The sequence below is a fragment of the Xenopus tropicalis genome, chromosome 1, assembly GCF_000004195.4.
Source record: "Xenopus tropicalis strain Nigerian chromosome 1, UCB_Xtro_10.0, whole genome shotgun sequence".
Taxonomy (NCBI): Eukaryota; Metazoa; Chordata; class Amphibia; order Anura; family Pipidae; genus Xenopus; species Xenopus tropicalis.
In genome coordinates, this window is record NC_030677.2 from 159765080 (window position 1) to 159792895 (window position 27816).

A 27816-nucleotide genomic window follows, 5' to 3' on the forward strand; every position below is an offset into this window, starting at 1 on the left:
AACACAAAGACCAATTGAAAAGTTGACAAGAATTGCAAAACAACACGAAAATGAGCAAAACGGTGAAAAATCTGCGAAATGCGTTTTTGTCACACTCGTCTTTTTCTGTGTCGCACGCCTTTTTTGTGCCACATGCATCTTTTTTTGCCGTGAGCGTGCCCATTTCGACACGACCATGCCCAATTTGATGTGGCCATGACTTTTTTTAATGCGCAACATTGTTGGCATATTTCCCTAAAAACTTAGAAATGTTTTTTTTATAAAGAACAACTTACTAATTGTGCCTAGTCAAACAATAAAGCATATGAAAAAGAAAGGTGTTTTACCATGGCAAGAGGGACAATCCCAGCAAATGTAGTCTGGCTGACAAAGATTTCCGAGATCATCAGCTCACTGACCGAGTCTTCTTCTGGATATTCCACTTGCCACGTGATCTGCTGGGCCCCAGCCAGACCACTACTGAGGCCCATTTCAAAGTCCATTTGTAGAATTTCATACAGAGATTCATTGGTGCTGAAAGAAATCGAGAAAATGTCAACGCTTGGAATAAAGTGCCTGCAAACATAAATAACAGCCAATCTTTCTGGTAATGAATTAGCATGGATGTTCCATCTTCACAGCAGTGATCAAAGCATAAATCATCTAATCAATGCCTCAATAGCTCTAATTTATCACAGGTGACTCACAGGCCTTTTTTCTATACCTGTCTGTACAAAGCAATCATTCTAATTAGCGTACTTGCTATCGCATTCTTATTAGAAGGCAGACTACAGCTTCTATTTGGCTTTAAAACAGTGGCACTTTTTGCAAGGAAACTGTCACTAGAAAGTGTGCTGAGGGATGTCTAGAAAGTCTTCTCAAACTAAAATACAAATGGTTTTACTAGAAATTACAAAGCAGCAAATAAATATACTATATATATGGACATATTGGCAGAAGTTAGTGAGCCTTATTAGTAAGCAAGTCAGTGTAATAATATTAGTGAGAACTGCTGAAGTTTGGTCTTATCAATCATCTACACACCTGCAAGGTACACCATTGCCATGCTATGCCATGTATGATGCCTGCTTGGAGCCTCTCACCTTATATTTAGGCATAAAAAAGAGTGCAAGCTTTGTAGGCCATGCTTTGTGGTGCCAGCGAATCACGGAGCAGTACTAGCATTGCTTTATAAGGACAGCATGTCAGTATATTATTGATAAAGGCCAGCTGGAGAGCAGTAACAGTATCTTAAGTTCAGTAAGTAAGATGCATGTCATGTTGCTGAAAAGGTCAAAATACAGTTTATGAAATCAGGAGCACTAAATATGCCTGAGAGATTTTGACAGGCACGTCTAGTATTATGGAGAAATTACTCTTCTGCTAAGCACATCCTATTTTTAAGTGTTTACATTTCACCAAATTACAATCAAATTGTAGAAAAACACAGTGGTATAAGCAATTCTGGAATTTAATAAATAATTGTGTGAGATGTCCCCATAATAACTCTTCTTATACAGGATATGCACAAGGAACCTTGTATATACAGTAGCATTATCATCATCTATTTATAGAGCTCCAGGTATTTGCCCCCCTAACAATATAAGCTTCCACATCAACAAACAACGTATTCCCAACAAAAGGTGCCATTTAACAGTCTGTATTTTGTTTGAATGTGTATCCCCATAAAGATATTCCCAGCAGTATTACCAATACATTTCCTTCTTTAAGTGCGGCATTTACTAACCATTATTTTTTCACAAGTCGTGTTTTTTGCACTTTTGTGTAATAAAAAAACCTTTTTTTGTGATTTATAAAGTGTCAAACCACAAAAACCACTAATACAAAGCTGTGCCATCTAAAAGCTTTCGAGGTCATGTAGAAGTCAATGAGCAGCAGTTCTGTTTCCAATTGGAACCTCTTCTTTTGCTTCGTTGTATTTGAGATTTTTGTATTTTTGGATGCTCCATTTGTTGAAAACTGTGAAAAATGTGTGTTTTTTGCGTTTTTTCTGACTTTTTTTGTCCATGCTTTTTTTTAAAAGGCTGTTTTAATAAATCACTTGGCATTCGTGGTTTTAGAAAATTGAGTTTAATCATGGCTTTAAAAATCACTAAAACCATCAAAATGAGAAATGGACCTCCTCATGTTACCAGAATCTGATGGATATTGAACTTTGCCCCATGGCTTTTCAATGTGTCCATTTAAACATTGGTGTTATTCATAACTGCGTCCAACCCCAGCTGCATCAGTTCCAGTGGTAATTCTATTGCTCCTACTTTTCTGAACAAATCTCCTGATTAAAGACAGGCGAGCCAATTCATGTATAGCCTAAGGAACTGCTCAATAAAAAAATGCTCAAACTTTATAATCCTTGCTATTTTTGGCATTATCTTTTCTAAAGCCCAAAAATCCACAAAAGCCACATGGAGTTTTTTCTTACTGAAGTTTACTAATAAAGTAAATTACTTACTGGGTGCTGTGGGTTACTATAGAGCATACATTTTTCAATTCCTATCACCTGTTCCTAGGAAAAAGGTTAGCACTAAGAGACTGACAGCTTTCTTTGGTGAAGCATTCTGTCACAAAGCTTGGAATCATATTCTAACTAGAGATGTAGCGAACTGTTCGCCGGCGAACTAATTCGCGCGAACATCGGGTGTTCGCGTTCGCGCAAATTCGCGGACTTTTGCCGATTTTCGCCACTTTGGGTTCGCCGCGTTTTTTTTTGGAGCCGCGTTTTTTCGCCTTGGTTTTTCCGCCACGTTTTTCTGCCGCGTTTTATCGCCTATGCATATACATAGGAATAGCTTGCGGTTTTTTTTTGGGCGTTATTTTTTGGCGGTGTTTTTTTTGCGGTTTTTTTGCGTTTTTTTTGGCGTTTTTTAGGTTTTAAAGTTCGCCTTCCCATTGAAGTCTATGGGGTTCGCAAAGTTCGCGAATATTCGCGAGTTTTGGCGAAAGTCCGCGAACGGGTTCGCGAACATTTTCGGCGATGTTCGCTACATCACTAATTCTAACCCAGGCAACAGTTTGGAGAGACTAAAAGCCATATCTAAGTTCCCTCTAATTTCTTCTTGGCTGTGTGGGCAAAACATCTCTTTGTGTGCACTTTAAATAACTGGTGTGTGCAGTACAAAATAATGTGTTTTCACACAAAATTAGTACAGCTTAGAGGGAACATTGATCTTTATTTTCCACCAACATAGCAGTCATTCATCCTAAATGTGATCTAACTTTTTCTCCCTACTTCCACTGTTTTAAGACCCTCTGAGCAACACCCAGAGTCAGGAATATTATATCCCAATGGCCAGTGGTCTAATAAAAAAAGATTACTTGTGCAATGCCCATTGATACAGCCAAGTGGTTGAATTCTAGGGGGGCGATTGCATTGTGGGGAAAAACGTGACAATCTGCATCAAATTTTGTACTTTGCACATAATTCTGCTTTGGTAAGTGCCCTATATCAAATGTGAAGCTAAGTTTTTGCTTAGTAAGTATGAAATAAATAAGAATGACTACTACTACTTCACATTCATGAACAGACAGCATAACAGAAAAAATATTTCAGCGTGATATTTTCTTTAAAGAAATAGGGGTCATTTATGACTTCAGTTCAGTGAGGATTTCCCCACAGTAAATTGTGCATAAGATACTACATTAAAGGTATTTTCGGCAAAGTTATGCTTGGCGTCACTCCTTCCTGCCCAACTCCTGTTCTGAACCTGGATATACCACCACCTCTGGGCCAGGGTATAGCTCCAGGGTTTCCTCAGCTTACGTTAATGGGCACAAGGGAACTTCCATGAGGTGGGGGTTCATGTAGGGTGCATGTGTCACTTGTATGGAAAACAACAAAAACAATGTCAACCAGACTTTGGCACAATAGTGCCAGCCCAGTTGCACACATTTTATTGCATCGGCCACAATTGCTTCATGCACAATTGCCCCTGGCACACACAAAAATGCTGGAATTCTGAGAAAAAAACTGCATTGTGGAAATGCTGAAAATTGCACTTGTAAGCAAACAACCCCATTTATATGTGCAAGGCATCATTTTAACCAGGCTGTACAATGGTACTAAGTAAACCAGCTGTAACCTCTCTTTCCTGTAAAACTGAATCTTTTTCTAATCCCTGTAAGCGCCAATGCCGAGGTCTGCGCGACTGCGGGTGCTGGGAGTGCACGAGAGCTGAGACAATGAGCTAGACATCCTTGCTGTGAAGTATGCAATTTCAGTCTGTAACGTGATGAAAGATAACTAAACCATTTTGCAGAGAACAAAATCAATTCTCCAAAGACTCTGAAACAGATCGCTGACCTTATTTGCTAAAATAAATGAGTTCTTGGTTATGATTTAGTCAGGTGACAGGCCACACGTAAACACCTAACGCCGCTTTGTTCAGAGCACAGGTGTGATCGGATGTTATAATTAGATGTCATTATCATTCGCTTTTTTAAAAAGAAGCAGCATGGCGTTCTGTCATGTCTCATAAGCGGGAATCTGCCTGTGCGCCGCTCATTGCAGGGTGCATTCTATGACAAGAACAAGGTGTTCCAGAAAACTTCTAAAAGTTCATCATAAACATCTGCAATTTCCCCAGTTATAATAATAACCTTGTTTCTAAGTAGTACATGGACTTATTATGAATAATGGAGAATAAAAGGCAAACTGTGAACCATTTCCTCCCTAATTAAAGGTTTAGTATTATTGGAAATCTGACATGTCTCTAATACACAAGCATGGCATATCGGTGAAAGAACCCTACTGGCAGGGCTGCATCTGTACATACTCAACCAACTCTCGTCATGATCAGGTTACCTGCAGCCTAAAATTTAAGATGAGTCGAATAAAGTTCAGTTGCTCACAGAAAAACAGAATGTGGCAATCTTGTTTATGTGACAGTTTTTGACTTGTGTATGGTACTACAGCACCCTCAGGCCGATGGAAGAATTGCATGAATTTGTGAGGGTGAAGAGTCTATAGAATGTGTGATGGAACCCACAAAGGGTCATTTACGAATGCAAGAGCAGTGTACAAAGTGCAATTTTGGATTCAATTTACCATGTTTTTTACCCAGAATGAAGCATTTTTCCCCACAGCTCAAGTGTCATCGCTTCCACAAGGGAAGAATCATCAGCAATTGCGCCTGATACATCAAAGCACGTGTAACTGCACTTGCTTTGTGGCCTGAATTAGGTGAAATTGTGCTGATGATTTCCATAACTAGAATGGCATCATTTCCATCACTTGGTGTCAAAATAAGTTTGGCACATTATGCCACAAGTCTGCTGTGAATTTTGACCAGTTTCAGTGGGAAATCTGGAAACACCAGCTGGAGGTGAATCTAGGTGGTGGATCTAGGTTTCCCTGCATCAATAAGCTCACTTAGGCACAATTTGGAACAGGAGGCAGAAGAGTCATGTCACCACAAAGTGAAACTATAGCATCATTAATGAATGACATCAGTATGCAATAATGCATCCAGCTGCATCTGCAGTGGTACACGAGCCCTATAATAACAATTTTACATAGAAACACATCTCAACAAGTCAGTCACTCTCCCATATAGAAACCTAACTGACTTGCAAGAGTTGATATAATCCCTAAATAAAGAGTATGCTTTTATCCCTAGTCATACTTCTCAGGGGACTAGTTTAAACAGTGCTATATGCATCTCCTATATAGGTCTCTCTAGCTTTTCAATCTAATGATCAGTGGAGCTGTTTTTGCCTGATTTTCTGATTATTGGAACAAAGTAAATATATTAACATGTTTTCTTGTCAACTTTAAATTTGTGCACTTTTTAAATAAAACAGATCTTTAAAACTAATATCCATGGAAGGATCAGATATGATAATCTCACTACCTAGTCATTTTGATTGAGAATTTTAGCTGTGAAACCTTATGTCTTTAGTTTAGCCACGGTTTTACCCTCTTCCTAACCAGACTTTATGACCAATCTGCTGGAAGATGCATCTTTGAGATGGAGTTGGTATGAGAACTGTTCTAGGTTCTGTGCACTGTACATCTTCTACACAGTGAAATCCGTTTTATGTTTATTTTTACCGATAATTCTGTAAATAAAAATGATATGAGCACTGAAAATAAGTTACTGTAAATGCATAAAGGAACCAAGTGGTGGTGCCACATAGCGGTGTTAAAATCCAGCTATAAACCTTTTTTTAATAACATTTTTCAAAGCCCAAGATGAAATTGTGTTTTTAATAAATATAGTTCACTGTGCACTTCTGACTCTAATATCTCTTCCTACTATAAACATGTTTGCTGTGCATTGTCCTGTCAACTGCTTTGACATAAACATTCCCTCTTGCTCTCATTAGGCATTTTCTTGGTAGTCTGAAAGAAGTAGTAGTTTAATGTACCAGGTGAAAACCCTGTAACTCTGATAGGCGTTAAATAACCCTACTGGTCCCATTGAGGTTCCATGAACGCTAGGGGGCAATTAGCTGCTATTGAAACAGTTTACTGCCAATAAATACAATACCTCCGAGATCTAGTGCCCACATATCTTAAAAGAAGCCTTTTTCCTCTCATCATTTTATGATATATATGTATACATGACAGTTGCAGTAAATAATCACTTCTGTGTTTACCACTGTGCTGTGTTAACCACTAAACCATATACATATTATTAATTAACTTGACTGAAAATAGTGAGTCTAATTTCTATAAAATATCTCTGTCCCTACAAGGATCTCTTGCTCTAATAGATGTAATAATTACTGGTCTCAAACATTTCTACTAAGGTATAAAGTCTATGACATGGCCTTAAAAATAATCACAAAATTGAGAGTAGTAGCCAATCTTTTGACCACTCCCTCCAGTTCACAGCACTATAAGATTGTATTAGTTTAAATATGTTAAGCCATTTATTAGATGACACAATAAATCATGTGCAACATGTAGTATACATCAGTCAAGCTTGCTATGCTCTACCTTGATCCCTTAACTTCCAACTTCATATAACAGTTAATTGTGTGTGTCAGCCTAGGGCTCAAGATCTTTAAATTGCATTAGTATAGTTGCCAATAGTAACCAATGAGCAATTAGCTTTGAACATTTTAGTATTCAAAAATTAGGAGAAAGATTTGCGTTGGTACAATTCAGTTGTACTTATGTTCATAAGTTATCTGCTATTTTCTGCATCCTAATATGGATCCCATTAGTCCCTGTTACCCCAGCACTTTTAGTGATAAGCAAATAATTTTGCAAGGCACAGTTTTGCGGCGAATCTCTGCGTTTCGCCATAAGCAGATTGTTTCGCAAAATGGGCGCAAATTTCACTGAGCAACTATTATTTTGACACCCATCATTTTCAATGCTTTGGAAATTTTTCACCATTTTGCGAAAAGATTCGCTCATCACTACTGTTCTGCAGACTTTGTTAAGAAAAGTCCCCTGGTAGTGTACTCTGTAGGAAGTAGGGGAAATGTACCATTTCAACATTATCTGCCCAGGTACAACATAGGAATTATACATTTCCAAATGAGCACTGGAAATTGAAAGCAATTCATCGCCTCTTGGGAAATATGCACTAGGCAAATCGGGGGGGGGGAAGCATGGTCATGACCTTAAATGGGTGTGGTTTAAATGGGGTGTAGGCTACATGCTGTTTTTGCATTCCATGTAATAGATTTCCAGGACTTCAATGGAGTTTTCACTGGATAAACTTTGAAATGAGTTTTTCTAAATTGAATTGTGTCCATCAGTTCCTACGTGATAAACCTTTTTCTAACAGAATTGAATCTGGCCCTTTGTTGACAAAACATGTTTTTATATATTACATGAACTATTGTGGACTTCCCCAACTGCATAATAAATTCGCTACTGATTTAAATGTTTAAATCTCAGTGTTGACTGAAGTATATTAGTATAAAATTACACCTGATTCCTTCTCTGACTTCAAAATATAGAAATGCATTTGGGAAGCGGCATCTACTGAACTGGTGAAAAAAATTCTGCAGCATAACACACAATAATGACTACAGTAAAAGTATACTGATTGCAGTAATCGTAGTAATTGCATTCTGTTCTCAGTATGAAAGTCATGTATTGTGTTCTTAATATGCACTGATAAGAGCATTCATAACATAATTAACTGCCTCAAGAACAGAATGGCTATTATGCTTAACATTCTGATTAGTAAGTGGCAGAACTGCATAAAGCACACTTCTTCTTCATATCGGCTGCTTCTGCATTACAAGTTTAATTCTATTTGCCAGTGCAATTGTTTGCTACGCTCTTGTAATTTCAGGCTGATGAAAGACAACATTGGAACTTCTAGCTCATCTCTTTACAGTGGAAAATTGAGAAAAAGATGCAAACAATTTTTTTTTTAATTATTCTGTTTTATGCCGCAGCACATGAAATATCTGCTAAAACAGTTGGCCAATGCTAATACAAAGAATTTTCCTTCCTTCTAGAAAAAAGTTAACTCGTTTTCCTCTGCACAGTTGTAATGAGAGAAAAAACTGCTTTTAAAGGAAGCAAACTCTGCTGTTAGTATGGGATATATTATGCAGAATGCTTGGGACCTTGGGATTTGTGGATAAAGGATTCTTCCATAATAACCAGAGTCTGCAAAAAAATAATTTAAACATTAAATAAACCCAAACCCTCGATACTGTATATCACTGTATAATTCAGTGAAATAGTCTTATTAATACTGATATTAGTGATAAGCGAATCCGTCCCGTGTCACTTCACCGAAAAATGAGCAAATCTTTCAAAAGATTCACAAAACGATGATAAATCGGCAAAACTGTGAAAATGTTGTGCGGCAAAAAAAAAATAGAATAGAAAAACGACACGTGTAATTTTTTTAAGCGCGCAACAAATTTGACTCAGGTGACAATCTTCTGTCGCACATCAAATTTTTATGCAGCAAGTTTTGTCGCTGTTTCATGAAATAATCCGCCAGTGGCGAAAAGCGGAAATTTGCCACAAATCCATGCCTGCCAAATTATTTTGCCCATCACTAACTGATATTACAATCTACTGATTATAGCATACATTCAATATACTTTTTCTGAAATAGACAAAGTATGAGGATCTACTTATTTTGTAGAACAGAGCAGTCATTCTCTAAATATTTACATTTATACATTGGGCAAATGGTACCATATGGCTTGCCTGAAGCATTCTCCATGTACTAGTATTAATGACGATAAAGATGGTATGTTCCCTGTATACGAAACAATATTTAATATTTGTCAAAGTGGAAATTTTAAATAAATGACACTTTTTACCTTTCATCAAAGATTAAACACTCTTTGTACTTAGAAGGTTATATGTCAACATGAAACAGAAGGTTTACATTGCACTCAAAATAAGTTTACATTGCAACCTCAGTTACGGCAAATTGTAGTAGTAGTGATAATAAAAATTCCCACATGCACATTAAGGAGCACTGTTATTCTTTCAGGCAACTAGGCACCTTCTCTGTTGATGACAGTGTTAATTTCCTGGCTAACCAGATACCATAAACCCTATCACCTATTAAGCACATGCTTGCATACATTGTTGTCAGTAATTCTCAAGCAAATGGTATAAATCTGCCATTAGATTTGGTTGCCCAAGAGTTTTAATAATTGACATGCAGGTAAATGGGGCCATTACACAGAAATACCCAGAGTGCACTTTCGACATTTTACTAATACGGGTACTGCCTAGTGTCTACTAATTAAAATCCTTCTAGAGAGAGACACCATTCAAACCTGATTCCTAAAGCTTAACTTAAAACCATCTAATGAGTATAAAGTACATAGGCTCAAAATTCCATTAACCTTCAGTGGTCTCACCTTTAAGGTTATAGGCCTATTTCTTCCTTGCTCCAAAGACACGTGATCCAACTGCAAATGAACCATTTCTATGAAAGCAGATAGTTTTTAGACCAGATGCCAGATATCAGGTCATAATTATTACCATACAAATCTAAAAATGCTATATTATTGGTAACAATAGATTTCTACAAGCTGCAGAATTATTCTTCCTGAATTATTGTGCCATTGCCAATGTCCTTCTGGGGTTCCGTTTGTTTTAGTAATAGAAAGCATGGTTCTGAATTACTATAATAGGTGTTTTCTTATTCTTGTTTGTATAATTTGTGATTGAACATATTACTCTTATCGACCAATATCCTACTGAAAGATAATGCATATAATTAACTGTTTTGGTACTCTTCTTTCTTCATGTTCAGAGATATTAATAAGATTAAAGCATTATATTATCATGTATAGATTAGGCCACTGGTCAGATGTAGTCTTCTGGTATTACCTAAAAATATTTAAATCCTAGTGTATAGGAGATGAAGGTATAATGCAATGGGTTCAAAGAAATCAAATTGTGCTCTTCGGAAGGCACACAGTGTACAGGCAAAGCTATAGGAAGCAGCAGGCTGTGATATTTATGTTGGTTTCACAGTAAATTGTTATCCCAAACTTTTGATAATCCTGACATATTAACTGCATAAGGAAATCTATTGCCGCAGTTAAATAAATATAGGAAGGTAAATTGCCTTCTTGCAAATATTAAAATGCCCCACAATTTACCATCTACTGCAATCATGGCTTTTAAACTAAAGTTGGTATTTAAAGTCTGAACTATACCATCTTGGATTGTTTGTTTAAATGGATACAGAATTTTGCTCATGTGAAAATATTTTTTGCATTTAATAACACCTCACTTTGAAATAGCAGCACATACTGGCCATTTGGATATGCTTTTGTCACTTCCACTCATATTTTAATTTATAACATAAAACTCTTAGAGACAATAACAGGGCTGCTTTCATACAAGCATCTAAGGCTTGCCATGAACAAGCAGATACTCCAGTTCAACCCAATTCATGAATGATTAGAACACTGGAAAGTCTTTCAAAACATGTGGTTGACCAGATCTTTTTTTTGACCGTAGGATCAAATCAGCTAATGGGAGATGGTGGAGCTATCCATTGATCTGTGACATGTTTGTGTATGGCATAATCTCCAGCAATGCTTTAATATTAAAATATATACGTGAAGTTCATTTCCATGTATAACACAGTAAGAATAATTAGGGGGTTGGTATTATTGTAGAGCTGCAGCGAGAGGCACTCCCCTGGGGGGTGAGCTGGTGATAGGGGTAACAGGGATCAGGCCTGGGGCCAAGTCATGGAAGGGGTGTGAGTTATGCAAGAAAGCCACACCTGGGAGTGACAGTAGGCAGGCCCCTGACTTGGAGCCTGTTTGCAGCCTTCAGCAGCTATCAGAGGTAATAAGAAAGTTAATTGTTAAATTTTATATGAATGTAATTGTTACATTGGGCTTACGCCTAACTGATGTTAATATATATATGTTGGCTATTTTTTTTTTTACGCAAGCCTTTTTTATCCAAAAAATTTTATGTAGTCTGGTATGTTATCTTTTGTTTTTCTTTTACTGCCGTTTTGAACAGAGTTAATTTTATATAACATTTCTTATATCAGTATATGACATGGGAACTAGTATTTTATCTTAATGTAGGTGCTTAGTGTTGTTTGGAGGGGCCCATCAAATTGACACTGCCCCTGTCATGACAGCCAATAGATGTTTGTTTGCATTGGCCTATCTGCAGCTAGCTGAAAAAATGCCAATGGCTGTTTAGTTGCTATGGGTTACTGCCTAGGTACAGATTTGCCCAGTGTTTAGATGAGCCCCATTAAAAAACCATATATGAAGCATCACATATAAAACATATATGAAGCATGATATATTCTCAAAGAAGAAAGATCAGTGCACCAAAAATACATTAATATGAGGCTCTAACTGAATGTATGCACATGAACAGGATGGCCACAGTGATCCTGTTAAAGTGTACTTGATTTATCTCTAAGCTCCATAAACTGAAGCCATTTGATGTTCGATCACAAAAGTCAATTGCAATTTAAATTTACACTACCTAAGAACTTTATAGGGGTTGACTGACTTGAAGCTTAAGACTATGGCCAGCACACATACTGTACAACAGTGGTCCCCAAACCAGTGGCTCGTGAGCAACATGTTGCTCTCCAACCCCTTGGATGTTGCTCCCAGTGGCCTCAAAGCAAGTGCTTATTTCTGAATTCCTGGCTTGGAGGCAAGTTTTTGGAGGCATAAAACCAGATGTACTGCCAAACAGAGCCTCGTATAGGCTGACAGTTCACACAGGGGCTACCCTATAGCCAATAACAGCCCTTATTTGGCACCCCAGGAACATGTTTCATGCTTGTGTTGCTACCCAAGTCTTTTTACATTTGAAAGTTGCTCATGGGTAAAAAAGGTTGGGGAACCCTGCTGTACAAGAATGATATGCCACATTTAGCAGTAGCAATGAGCACCTGAGTTCTAAACTGACTTATATTACTAATGTTGTAATCACAATTTTGAATCAAGCCCAATACAAACAAAGGTTGGTGTGAGTCCCAGTATTAAGTCAGTACTGTTTTCTGGGTGAAGAAGAAAGGAAATCATGCATTAAATAAAGCTTCTGTTTTCAGAACTCAAAGGAACTGTTGGTGATTACCACTTTAGTTTAATTAATGCAATTATAGACATGGGGCCCCTTATAATCAGCAGAAATAATAATGGACTAAAGCACTAGATTAAAAGCAGAGTGAGTCTTGGCAGAAAACAGATCACTCTATTTTACACACAATCCATATTAGAGATGAAGCCCAAAGTTCCCAGAGATGTAGTTGTCAACAGCTAAGGCAGCCTGATATGCATAAAAGGGGTTTGATCATCTGGGTCACACACACTGGCTAAAGGCAAATCCAGTCCAAACCCAAAGGAGGAGCAAGTCCAGGGAAGAGCTTCATATATTTAATTTCATATTTCTAACAAATCTTTGTCCAGTAAATTTTACATTTATCCCAAAAGTATTGTATTAATACTCAATGTCTCAAGCTCCATTCTTTTGCCAGCATTTTGTTTCCTTTGTGTCACAATGTCAGACATTTTCCCTAAAAGCTGTGCCAGCTGAACTGCCTCTTCATTTGATGTCTCTGGCATATTATCTGCAATAATGTTTGTCAACAAGTCATTGATACTGAGATATAAAACTACAATCTGCTTTTTGTGTTAAAATAATGCTGAAATGTGATCAACCAGCTGTAACTATGCTGCCCTAATTAGCTTGTGTTGGCCTGAAATCCCAGTAATTGACATCAGTGTATTTAAAATATTGCAATATGTCAACTAAAGAATTTAGTAGATTTGCTTATGAATCTAGCTCTTAACAATGGTTACAAACTATTTCTAGAGAAATTGCCATGATGAACCCTTAGAGCAAAAACTCAAACTGTCTGCATCTTAACACCTAATAAATCACTGAGCTGACTGACCTTTAACTCACCAATAAAATGTCTAACTTGTACACAACTGCCTGCTAACTTCATCCTAATACATCCATTTAGGGACAGGATTTGCTGTTCTGTAGGAAAGCACATTAAATGAGAACTCATGATGCACATTTTTTTTTCAGCATATAAATCAGGATTTCAGTCAACATTTCCCTCTGTGTGACTAATTTCATAAGAAGAGGGGTAACAATGCCTGCCTGACATTTTTGATGTGATGCAGGAAGCAGAAATGCTTCACCACCTTAGGGAAAAGTGGACAACAACCTTTCCACAAGAAGTAGTTTTTTCTTTTGCCATTTTTGAAAAATGGCCCTTGAGGATGATACACAATACTAAATACATATCAGTATCCCTTTAATTGTACAGTTGATTACTTTTATAAAGTTGTTCCAAATGCTTGCGTGTGACTTGCAGCTTAAGACTAAATGGCAACTCACTCCAGCCACATGGACTCCTCTGCACAATATCAGTGCTAGTCTATGGATGATCTGAGCCCTAGCAAGCAGTCAAAAGTTTTAACATATGGGGCCCATGGGAATCTAAAAAATCTTACACATTTTCTACCATCTTAGCTAGTTTTGACCCTTGATTTACATTGAGTGGACATGTCACACAGCACTTTACAGAGATTTCTCATCATTCACATCAGTTCCTGCCCAATGGAGCTTATATAACATCATTCCAATCACCTGCACACAACATAGAAGAACTAGGGTCAGTTAATCATCAGGAGCCAACGTGCCTGAATAGTTTTGAAGTGCATAAGAAGGAGGGAAAAGGAGCACTTGAAAGAGATACACAGGGCTGGGTTAATTTATGAACTACTTGCAGAGCCTTAGGTCAGGACTGAACTCTGGACACCAGTGCTGCAAGTCAAAAGTGCCATTATGCGCAATCCCCATGAGCATGATAGGCAGGATTCATCACAGTCCTTTTTACTGAGCCTAAGAATTCTCCTGCGCCATCTAAGAGACCAAAAGCCTGACTGCAATGAGCTGCACAATTCTGGTAACTGGAAATGCATCTTTCTTACAACTTAACTTTGCAAGCCAAATTTTCTAAAGCACAAAACAGGAATATGAAAATCAATTAATACAGTCTAATCATCAAACGTCTTCAAAGGTAGACTTTCATAGAGAGGCAGCATTAAGTATTCACAGGTGAATACAGACATGCTTGAAGCACTAAGAGGTGCTCATATGAGCGCATATAAGGAAAGATAATTCCTTTCATCTTTCTTCAGCAGCAACATAAACTGGATAATTGCCATCGTGGGTAGAAAGAATATGAGACTTCAGAGAATAAGGTTGAAGCCTGGAGAAGTATTGTTCCTTAGAATTCATCATTGCAGGTAATAGCAGGCACACTCTAGTCAAGCTCTACTTCAACATGCAATGGATATTAGCAATAACCAAATATACATTCACCACCAATTAAATTTACTGCTTAGCAATAACATAAGTACTGGACACTCACAAGTGTCATATATAAGTCCAGTATGTATTGGAATTCTGGTGCCAGCTGCAGAGAGCAGCAACTCTCAGTAGGCTTTAGTGAGGCTTGTTCCTGCCAGACTGGAGCAGGACAGACAGGAAACTAGGACATGGCTGGACAAGGATCAGGAAGAGTGAAAGCTGGGGACAAACCGCAGTGCTCAAGCAACAATGCTCAGGCCAGGAAGTAAAAACATCAGGAAGTACATTATTTGATGCAGCAAAACAATAAGGCACTGACTTTTTCATAATAAATCTGAATAACTAAGATCCAATATTACTTTCAATAACATTATACTGAAGGATAGCTAGCAGTCAGTAACAGGGAAAAGCAAAAGATATCACAGAGTACAATTTCATGAAAAAAAACACAAGGCGAGTAAACAATGTAACTATACTGATTTCCTTAGCCATACATTTTATTGCACTTAATACAGCACAGCCCAGTGCAGATCAGGTGTTCTCTGCCACTGACTATAAACACACAATTTTAGGTGAACAAGTAAGAGAGGGATAAAGCTTGGTGCAGACAGGCTCGTCTGGAAGCAAAATAATTAAAAGGCTACCTGCAGATCCAAAGAAACTTCCAGACAACATGGGTTGTTTTTGTTAGGCACAAGAAGGACATAAAATCCATTTATTGAGAACATACATCATAGTGTGTTTTCCCCTCATACATCATTTTTTTTCTTCACTAATAATAGGCACTGAGAGGAAAAGCTAAGCTCAAAATGTCAAAACCTCTTCACCTCCTTGTATGACATTTTGAAATGAAAATGACCTTTAAAAAGCAAAGTGTTTTAAATCTGAAGAGAATCTATACATCTCTGAATAACTATCTTCGCTGGCTGCTGAAACCTATGGCTGTAGGCCTGCATTTTGGCATTCATGTTCTCTGTTTACTGTATGTATTGCCCTGAGCGTATTACAATGGGAAAATCTGTCTGGATGTACAAAGTTAACAAACAGCATCAGGTGGTACAGAGGTCACAAAGAAGCATGAGTAAGGGAACCTGAAAGAATTTCAGTTGGAAACTGACACCCAAGATATTGACTTTTCAACATTCTTTTTCTGTGATGCTGCATAACCAACTTTACCATTGGTGTGGCTAGGGTGCAAGACCAACAGAATGCAAGACCAACCTTAAGCCAGCCATAATATTTGAACATTTTAAATTCAAATATTGCCAATTTCACCATTAATATCAACTTTGTTCCTTCATCCCCACTACCCACCCCTTTCTAACAACTCCTTATCCAAGTCTTTCATTAAAATTGCCCTTTAAAATAAACTTATAAACTTTTAAATAGTTCTACGGCTCATGCAGAAGACACCAACAGTATTCCGTCTGTAAGAAAATATGTGTTTATTGTCTTTTCAGTTGCCAATTTTTTTTTCCAGCAGTGGCCTCTAAAACCTAACTCCCCTATCAACCTTTCATTTCAGAGATTTGCGACCTCTCTAGTATTCTAAGAGAAAAGTTCCACACTATAAAGTAAAAACAATATTGGGAAGTGATATAAAATGTGTTCATTCTTTGTTATAGCCTTGATGACCTTCAACAAGACTGTAACTCCTGACAGAAAGTAGCACTTATTTAATCAGATAGCATCAGGTCACAGGAGAGATAGAATAAACTGATATTATGGCTAGTAAACTATATGAATTCCACAATACTTGACTTGACTGAAGTTTAAATCAGTGTCTCTCAGCTTAGTCATGTAGAAAACAGGCAGATTTAATATGTTCCTATGCTCACAGTATGCAGAGAAGATACCTCTCTACAACGTTTAACCTGCACAATTCTTTCATCTACGAATAAATATAAGGATGACAATCACGTCACTTTATCCATAAGCAGCTAGATAACGAAAAAGGATTCTGGCCTTCAGTGTCATGACATGATATTCTCTGATGATACATTAGTTTAGCATGTAAGTACTATATGGAATTTATAGAGGTCACTTAATAGCACTAAAGGTTTCCTGTATAGTAGTGATATGAGAGCCATCATGCGGTGTTTGCTCTATTTTGTATAAAACCGAGTACAGTAATACCAGTGTAATACTCTGTTTATCCTGCATACTTATTAGGGGTAAGGTATGGTATATTTTACAAAAGTTAAAAAAGCAAAGGACCAAGGACTGACCCCTGCGGTACTCCACTAACAACACTGGTCCAATTAGAAAATGTTCCATCCTCTTTGTAATCTATCCTTAAGACAGTTCTCTAAACAAGTACAAATATTATGTTCCAGGCAAATATTCCTTAACTTTCTGTGTGGTACTGTATCACATTCACATAAGTCCCTGACCCAATGGAGCTTACAATTTAAGGTCTCTATTACATAGTTTCCTGAGGAGCCAATGAAATGTATTTCTTATATGTTTTTGTAGTGTGGGAAAACAACAAAGCATAGCCATGCAACCCACACAAGCATAGGAAGAAAACTCAAACTCCATTTAGATGCTATGTGCTCCATTTAGTGCTATGGTTAGAAGCAAACCTAGGATCCCAGCACTACAAGGCAGAAATGCTAGCCACTGCACCACCATACACCTATACCTTCTCTTCTTTAATGCCCCAAGCATTCAAACTAATTCAAAAATTCTGATTTTTAGCCTGATACAGAATGAACTCAAAAGCTTGTGGCATATACAAAGAATGTAAATTTAAGTCTGTTCATTCACAATCATTGTCAAGGAGATTTTGAATGACATAGTGCGGAACTATCTCTTCAGATCATTACATATTTCTTTGTAATAAGCTGACAAGCTCAGGCAATGTATTAGAGCTTGAACAGCAGACCTGCAAAGTGGCTGTCAGGTATGCCAATCAAGCTCTAATACGGATCAGAGTCTGCCTGTTGGATGCAATGTGTCAGATTACATCAAGTTTTATATGCAGTTCTCAACATGTTACCAACAATGTGTTTTTATATGGCATTACATTTGCAAGAAAATGAATGAGGGATAAATATTTTACATCCATTAAAATCCATTCCTTCACATTTTAGAAGATAATATCCTAAGCAAAATAAATGTAACATCATATAATGATCAGCCTAATTTCTAAATGGTGGATAGCAATCACATTTGACGAATTGGTTCTGCAAACAGAATAAGTTGAGAGAACCAAACATTCTGTATATCCTAAAATGCTTAGTATGCAATGCAGTATCTGTAGAGGGAATCTGATTTCTCAGATCCATTAGTTCCTCTTACTAAATAAAAAGGACATATCACAAACTGAACCCAGGAACCAAGAACATCAAACACAGAGTCACGTAGAACCCAACAAGGGCTCAGAAATGTATTGTTTGGTGCTGGACCCAGATTAAGGAAAGGGAAAATGTACACTGAATATTAACTACTTTAAACTGTTCTACAATATGGCAAAAATATGTCTTCAAACAGACAACATCAAGCTTCATATGATAATGTAATCCCAGGAACCGACAGTAATCTGTACTCGCCAGAACTAGCAACGCTATAATGGGATGCTCAGAGAAAGCATTATGTTAATGATATTGTAGCAAAAACAGATTATCATTCTACCAAATGAAAGGGGAAAGCTTATGAGCAGGGACTGAATTATCATTTATAGGACTGTAATCTCTCTTTATTGTACATTAATATAAGCTAAAATCACTTTTTTTTTTTATTTTCCATTGACTGATGTTTGGACTGAAGTTTATAGCATTTAGCCAGTTATTCTCCCCATACAAAGCAGCACAATATCCCTAGTAATTGCAACTCAAACACTTTTTATGCTGTGTATTTAAGTCACAAAGATTGGTATATCATATAGAGCAGTAAGTACGCTGCAGTAATACATAGCGTTTTATATACTAGCACTGGAAACAGCTGAAATAAGGCAAGCATCAGCAGCAGGTACTGTATATGAGAAAGAGCTGAGCAGCCTTGCAATTGTCCACTCTAACCAAACAAAATAATACAATGCCACTTGTACAAATACCAAATCTTCAACTTAAAATAGTTGTCACATCCAATTCAAATCCCAATGTACACATTAAAATGTAAGCACAGAGATAAAAATGTATTTGCATTCAGCAAACTTCTCTTTATGTGCCCATTAATCTAAAGCAGTGCTGTCCAACTTCTGTGGTACCGAGGGCCGGAATTTTTCCGACCTACGTGGGGGAGGGCCGATAATGGAAGCCAGTTTTGACCACCCCCCTTTTTGAAACTGCCTCCACTTGAAACCACACCCATGTTATCACATGACCATACCCATATTAATGGTTGTAGTACAGCAAAAACCTGCCATACTCTGCCTTCCCTACCTGCCTGTGTGTGCCATACTCTGCTTGCCCTATGCTGCCTGTGTGTGCCATACTCTGCCTGCCCTATGCTGCCTGTGTGTGCCATGCTCTGCTTGCCCTATGCTGCCTGTTCGTGCCATGCTCTGCCTTCCCTACCCTGCCTACGTGTGCCATACTTTGACTGTGTGTGCCATTCTTGGCTGGTTTGTGCCATACTTGGCCTTTGTGTGCCATACTCTGCCTACCCTACCCTGCCTGTGTGTATGGCACACACAGGCAGCATACAGTAACACAATGCTGGCACTGCTCCTACAGTCTGAACAATAACTATATATTAAAAAACTTTTTAATTGCAGTACCACCTCAGTATATGTTCATTTTGTAGTGTGCAGGGATTATTTGTGGGTTTCTACTGCTCCTACAGTCTGTCTGAGATGTGGACAGGTGAACAATTTGGGTGATTACAGTCGGAGCCTGAGGTGTGAACACTGCAAGGGTTGAACAATGCAGAGATTAAAAGGTGTGAACAACACAGGGGATTACATATTTAAACAATACAGAGGGATTACAGTCTGAATCTGAGGTGTGAACCATGCAGGGGGGCAGTTAATCACAGTACTGATACCATTTAAAGCTTACACAAGAGTAAGCTATCAAAGCAGCCAGACAGGTGGGGGGGCCACACAGAGGGGGGTCGCGGGCGCCAGTTGGACAGCACTGATCTAAAGGAAATAAACATTTGTTTATCCTCAATAAGAACAAGCTTTTGATATCACATACAATTAGGCAATAGTCCCTAAAGAATTGTATAGGAAGGGTAATAGGAATACACTGTGGAGGGCTCATTACTTAAGTTACTCTTAAAAAACTTCTTAAAATAACACCTAATAAGAAAAATAGTATTGTTGGGGTAGTATGTATAGGCTCATGTACAAATAAAAAAACTCTAGCATTATTACACGTATTACACTTTAACCTGTCATTACCTATCAATCTGCACTAAATTGCCTGCCTATCTTGCTTTAATTTACGCCAGTCAAGGGCCCACTGAAAACAATTTCCCTAAAAGCAACTTTGATTGATTCTTATCTTTTATCCAATAATACCCAATCTGCCTAGCATTTATTTCACTGTTTATGAAAACTCTGGCTCAATATTGTTTAGCTGTTAGCAGAAACTGAATAATTAATAAGCTGTCTTATGGTTTATCAGGGAAATCATTCTCTCACCTAGATTGCCTATAAAATTCATAATATCAGCGCCCTAACATGTTTATTCATCTGTACTGTCTGAACAAAAATAGTGTTTCACAGTAGGATAAGGCAAATAAAATGTTTGCTGCTAAGATTCATTAAATCTGGACAGAAATATTGCTATTAATGGATATGAATAATACATAGCAAGTGAAATTCTATATTTAGTGGTAAAAGAGTGATTTAAATGCTTCTTATTGCCCTTTGAGTAGCAATTATTGCTATGTAAATTCCCAGGTGCCTTGGTACAGTAGCTGCCAGTATTATATCTGTAGGTGTAGACAAGTGCAAAAATATATGAGTAAATGATTGTCAGCAAGCATGATGATTAATTATCCAGATCTGTAACTGCCATATGCAAGAAGTTTGTATAAATAAGTTTAAATGCAAAGTAACACTGTAGGTGTAAGTCAATACCATATGTAATGGAAAATAAACTGTAATTTCTCATATTAGCACTACAGGGGAAACAGAAGGACCACAACACAAGCTAAAGAGAAACTTAATAGTCAATTACGAACACAGGTGTAGCATGCAAAGTGCAAATTTAGCCAGGAATCACCATGATATTTGCACAAAATGCAGCGATTGGCCCATAATACGAGTAAAAGTGCAGCAACTCTCCAAGTAGAGAAGAGTGAGGGTTGTGTGAGTGAGGGTTGTGTGAGTGAGGATTGTGTGAGTGAGGGTTGTGTGAGTGGGGGTTGTGGGAACCCTGGCGCTGCTGTGTCCCAGCATCAATAGACACAGTTACATAGTAAAATAGTAAGTTTGGTTGAAAAAGACATATGTCCATCACGTTCAACCATAATGCCTATTCTGAAGCCCCTCTGATTTGCTGCAGAGGGGGAAAAAATTTCCTTCGTGACTCCAAGATGATCAGACCAGTCCCTGGATCATTGCATAACATTTATCATAAGAAGCAGGATGGATGCATTGGCAAATGTGAAAGTGCAGGAGCATGTTTGGACACAATAACTTGCATGAATATACACTTAATTTAGAGCATCTACACTTCGTAAATGTTCATCTTTGACTTAACTTTTAGCATGATGTAGAGAGTAATATTCTGAGACAATTTGCAATTGGTTTCATTTTTTAATATTGATAGTTTTTTTTAGGTATTTCTCTTTTTGTTCATCAGCTCTGCCGTTTGGCGTTTCAGCAGCTATCTGGTTGCTAGGGTCCAAATTACCTTAGAGTCCAAGGGACAGTTTAAAGAGAGGATGGTAAATGAATAAGAGAGGACCTGAATAGAAAAACAAGTTATAAAATGTAACAATAACAATAAAACTGTATTGTCACAGAGCAGTAGTTTTTTGGCCACAGGGGTCAGTATAGTTTATATAAGTGAGTATATAGATAGGAATGGTATGAGTATGTGTATATAAGTGCACTGGGGTTCATTTGGGGGGAAAAACTTGATTTTTTTTTTCTTAACCCAATTTAACTATGACAACTGCAAAAAAGTAGCTTCTTCGAACCATAGTGTCATGAAAATAGTAGAAAGTTTGCTTAGCCTTACAAATCAAACAACATGCTTGCTTGACTATTCAAATTTGATCAGTATGATATTCCTTCAGATACTAAAAGGAAAATAGTATGCAAGTGTTCATGTGGACACAATAAAATCCTACAATTAACTGAAATATATGAAAATTACTTAATGTGATACATTCTATAGTCATTCATTCATCATAGTTCAAAAAGAAAAAGTAGCACCTCATGGATATAAACACTAATTGCTATACCATAAATGGGCAAGCTTGAGTTAAATGATTGGTTTAATATAAGTGAGCAAATTAAGTTGTATATTACTTTACTGGAGCTGATTTGCACACTAAAGAGATTACATGACTGTTTAAATGTATAATAAGCATAACTGAATAACTTTCATTATGTCCTACCTATTCATTAGCTATTGGCTTGATATAGTTTATACAGTATATATTAATTCACACATAAAATAGGTATCTCATATAATAGGTACAAAAAACATATAGAAGCTGTGCTGGAATGAAATGCATACTGTAGTATATTGTGCATATGATTAAAATGAGGTAACATATAATTATAATTCTTTACTGTTCACAAGCCATTAACCATTAATGGGTAAGATAATAAAAATACCAATCTAAATATTATGGGCAAATTAAACCTACATCCCAATCCCTGGGTTTTCATCATTTATTTCACTTAGGAACAGGACACACTGTCATTAGGCTAAACATTGTTTTAATTCTAGATTTTTTTAAGCCATTACACACTTTGTAGCACTAGCACACACACAGGAAATTGTGTAATTTCAGAGAATTGTACCTTTATTTTTTTAAATTACAAATATATTTCCAGCTGCTATATTAGATTACACTTTATATATATATCAAGTAAAAGCCTATACTCAAGGGACTTCAGTTGATATTTTGTTCTTATTCAGGGACCTGTTATCCAGAATGCTCAGGACCTGGGGTTTTCTGGTTAAGGGATCTTTCCGTAATTTGAATCTCCCTAACTTAAGTCTGTTAAAAATCATTTAAATATTGAATAAACCCAATAGGCTTTTTTTGCTTCCAGTAAGGATTAATTATATCTTAGTTGGGATCAAGTACAAGGTACTTTTTATTATTACAAAGAAAAGGGAAATCATTTTGAGAAATTAGAATTATTTGCTTATAACGGGGTCTATGGGAGATGGCCTTTCCTTAATTCGGAACTTTCTGGATAACGGGTTTCCAGATAAGGGATCCCATGTCTGTACTGGGATATTGTCAGGTGATTAGATTAAAATTGTACACATTATTCTGTAATTTCAAACAAGAATGATGCATAATTCCATGCTTGCTTTAGGTGCACACATTGCAAACTGTTTCAAAATAAAGGCAATTGACAAATGACTAATTTCAAGCACAAAACCAAAAATTATAAGCCACATTGTTACTTTTCTCAACAAAAATATAAAAGCTCCTGGGAACCTGCGGGTCTTCGCAGAACTTTCTGAATATCAACAGATCTACAATCAACAATGTGCAAACAATTTACAGAAAATTGAGAGGGTATATTGTTTTCTCTTTTACGTTTAGGATACAAGTAATACATGCTTACCCCTGTACAAAGTATGAATCATTTCATAGACTTTATTGTGGCACTGGGCAACAAGTGCTTTGTCTGATTTATACCACAGTGAGTTTGTGTATGCACATCTATGAAATGGGGAGATGCAAATTCTCTTTTGCTTGCAAACAGCAGCATCTGTTCAAACTGGCATGTGATTTTACATCACCGAAACAGGTGATATCTGCATTTTATCTTTCTGCCGAATTCTTCTATCACTTCTATCACGCATTTCAGCAAATGAAAACTGCCAACAACAAAAAAGCAATAAAACATGGGGATTTAAAATAATCTTAATATTTTTTCCACTTTGTATTAAAATATTTGACCAGTTTTATGATAAGTAATAGAAATATAAAGCACACCTATTTCTAATATCCCTCAGCAATGCAATCTGCAGAAGATGTACAGATGCTGCTTTATTATACGGGATCTCATAAACAATATCTCTGCCATGTCTTCTGTCTACAAATCGTTATCTGTGACTCAGAGAAGACACTGGGCTGCTCTCTCGTTTATGTAATCTCTAACACATTATTCTAAATCTGCCTCCCATCTCTGCTCACTTAGCAGAAGATAGGATTTCTGACCTGGATATTTATTTTGAAAATGTGTTTGAGAGGCGAAATAAATTGAAAAAAGAAACCATTGTGTACGAACATGACCACTAACAAAAATTGGCACTGGGGAAAAGCTACGGTGTAATCTGTTTTGTACTTAGCTGACATGGATGGAGGGTGAAAGCTGTAATTCAATAGGGCGCTGTCATAAAAAGAAAAGGCTTTTATTTGAATATAAAAATCTTTTGCAGTATTGAGTGAAATAGGGCAGTGTTGTAAAACAAGTAAATTATACTCTTATGCTTCCCTGCAGCCTGGTCATGGTTTATGTCCTATATTTTTTCATCGAACCTTATTTTTTATTGGGACTGTTGTAAGGCACAAGCATTCTGTTGTTTACAACACTGTAGCAAAGATAGGCCTTGGCAGATAGGATCAGAGCAATGCGGTGCAGTTTACAATGGCAAAATAAAAAAGAGTGATGCTCATATTCCCACTGCTGTTTTTGATTCATCTGACCCACTAAATGGCATCTGTGCAACAGTGCAACAGATCATGGTTACAGAGAATGCTTAAAGGCCACAAGGACTGCTGGGAAATGACATCAGATTAAAAAGAGCATGGATTTCATGCTTTCATAGAGTAAGGTATGTGGTCATTCCCCCTTTAAAAGATCCACCTCGTTACTATAATAACAGAGGCAGCAGCATGAAAAAGCAGGAAACAGGGTGCACTGGAAACCTTGAGAATAGTGGGTTGGCCTACAGCAAAGATTTTTAGAATTCAAGCACCCCTTCTCCATCCAAAATGTGGTTATCCATCTCTTAGTCAATTAAAATGTACATGGATGTTAAAATGGAAATGTGCAGTTATCTAAAGGAATCAGTCAGCTCTTTCTATTTATTTTCTAACTGGCAGAAGACTAATCATACCTAATCACTGATTGGTTGATATTGCCAATTGTGCTGATGCAATATAACACCTATATTAGCAAATCAGCATTATGATCTTAATTGTCATTGTGCTATAGCTTTAGGGATATCCATGGCAGAAAAAAAAACTGCTAATCTTACTGTTCTGCTTTGGCTCCAAAGGACATTATAATTATTAAGCCCCTCGAAATGGGGTAGATGCATACTTTGGGAAATTGCAGTCTATAAGTAAGGTTTTACTTTAACACCCATTCATCAGTATGAAATAGCAGCTGCTTTTAGAGACAGTTTAAAAAAACTCAATAAGGGCTCTATGCAGTTTTCCATCATATATATATACTGGTATAAAGCTCAAGAATGCATGTATCAGGATCACTGTAAGTCAACATCAAGACAATTATATCACACAGTCTATCTTCCTGAATGAAACAAGCCTTAATTGTTAATCAAGCAAAGCATTTTTCAGACGTTAGACTTTTTAGTCTTTTCTTCTGTAGCAGAGGAAAGGATTGTGATTACAAACCCCCAACTCATGCCTGACTTAGGCAGTTGCTTGCAACCAGGAAAAATGTTAGGTCAAGGAACTCACGTACATTTTTAAACATCAATAAAAATAATTAAAGTCTACATGTGAAACAGACTTATTAAAGGATAACTAAAGCCTCTTTATTAACACCCCCACCCAGAGCCCTATCTTCCCACATCAAACCTCATCACTCACTGGGTACCCACTAAACCTCCCCACTTACATAGTAACATAGAAACATAGTAAGTTAGGTTGAAAAAAGACATAAGTCCATCACGTTCAACCATAATGCCTATATATAACCTGCCTAACTTCTAGTTGATCCAGAGGAAGGCAAAAAACCCCATCTGAAGCCTCTCTAATTTGCCGCAGAGGGGAAAAAATTCCTTCCTGACTCCAAGATGGCAATCGGACCAGTCCCTGGATCAACTTGTACTAAGAGCTATCTCCCATAACCCTGTATTCCCTCACTTGTACTAAGAGCTATCTCCCCTACCCCTGTATTCCCTCACTTGTACTGAGAGCAATCTCCCATAACCCTGTATTCCCTCACTTGTACTGAGAGCTATCTCCCATACCCCTGTATTCCCTCACTTGTACTGAGAGCTATCTCCCCTACCCCTGTATTCCCTCACTTGTACTGAGAGCTATCTCCCATAACCCTGTATTCCCTCACTTGTACTGAGAGCTATCTCCCATACCCCTGTATTCCTCACTTGTACTGAGAGCTATCTCCCATAACCCTGTATTCCCTCACTTGTACTGAGAGCTATCTCCCATACCCCTGTATTCCCTCACTTGTACTAAGAGCTATCTCCCCTACCCCTGTATTCCCTCACTTGTACTGAGAGCTATCTCCCATAACCCTGTATTCCCTCACTTGTACTGAGAGCTATCTCCCATACCCCTGTATTCCCTCACTTGTACTGAGAGCTATCTCCCCTACCCCTGTATTCCCTCACTTGTACTGAGAGCTATCTCCCATAACCCTGTATTCCCTCACTTGTACTGAGAGCTATCCCCCCTACCCCTGTATTCCCTCACTTGTACTGAGAGCTATCCCCCCTACCCCTGTATTCCCTCACTTGTACTGAGAGCTATCTCCCCTACCCCTGTATTCCCTCACTTGTACTAAGAGCTATCTCCCATAACCCTGTATTCCCTCACTTGTACTGAGAGCTATCTCCCATAACCCTGTATTCCCTCACTTGTACTGAGAGCTATCTCCCCTACCCCTGTATTCCCTCACTTGTACTGAGAGCTATCTCCCATACCCCTGTATTCCCTCACTTGTACTAAGAGCTATCCCCCATAACCCTGTATTCCCTCACTTGTACTAAGAGCTATCTCCCATACCCCTGTATTCCCTCACTTGTACTAAGAGCTATCTCCCATACCCCTGTATTCCCTCACTTGTACTGAGAGCTATCTCCCATAACCCTGTATTCCCTCACTTGTACTAAGAGCTATCTCCCATACCCCTGTATTCCCTCACTTGTACTGAGAGCTATCTCCCATAACCCTGTATTCCCTCACTTGTACTAAGAGCTATCTCCCATACCCCTGTATTCCCTCACTTGTACTGAGAGCTATCTCCCATAACCCTGTATTCCCTCACTTGTACTGAGAGCTATCTCCCATACCCCTGTATTCCCTCACTTGTACTGAGAGCTATCTCCCATAACCCTGTATTCCCTCACTTGTACTAAGAGCTATCTCCCATAACCCTGTATTCCCTCACTTGCTAAGAATCCATCCAGCCTCAACTTCTCGCCTAGTTTTTTAAAATCGTTTTTGAGGACTTCCCCCCTCCTCTAACTTTGTCATTGGTACCTATGTGTACCAAGACCGCCGGGTCTTCCCCAGCCCCTCCCAACAATTTGTCCACTCGTTCCACCACATGCTGAACCCTAACACCAGGCAAGCAAGACACAATTCGGCATGTAGGGTCTTTGAGACAAATTACCCTATCCACCTTTCTAATAACTGAATCCCCTACAACTATAGCCTGCCTTCCCTTCCTAGCACTATTCCCCCCATCTGTATTAGAGGTGCCGGCTCCCACTTGCTGTACCTTTTACTGAAAAGCAGAGAAGTTCAGTAGGGTTGATGCCATCTTGCCATAAAGTTCAATACTCAGTCCCACTAATCACAGTGAAGAGGACCTAAAGCAGTGCAAGATGGCACCTGACAATCCTGCTTCAATAATATGCTTTTCAGAAAAGGTATAGCTAATGTGTAGGGTGTCCCCAGTGGTGCAGTTAAGAGGAGGGGAAGGCACTGGAATGAGACAA

The 27816-nt window shown here is 37.9% G+C and overlaps 1 protein-coding gene across 2 annotated transcripts in view; it reads right to left on the reverse strand.

Annotated features, from left to right (window-relative positions):
- The window catches only part of tmem132b (transmembrane protein 132B), a 295846-nt gene that overhangs the window by 106738 nt on the left and 161292 nt on the right, over positions 1 to 27816 (reverse strand). For both annotated transcript variants that reach the window (XM_002935284.3, XM_031892519.1), the window contains one exon: positions 327 to 513. In XM_002935284.3, the coding sequence (XP_002935330.1) occupies positions 327 to 513 (187 nt within the window). The remainder of the gene's footprint in view (positions 1 to 326; positions 514 to 27816) is intronic.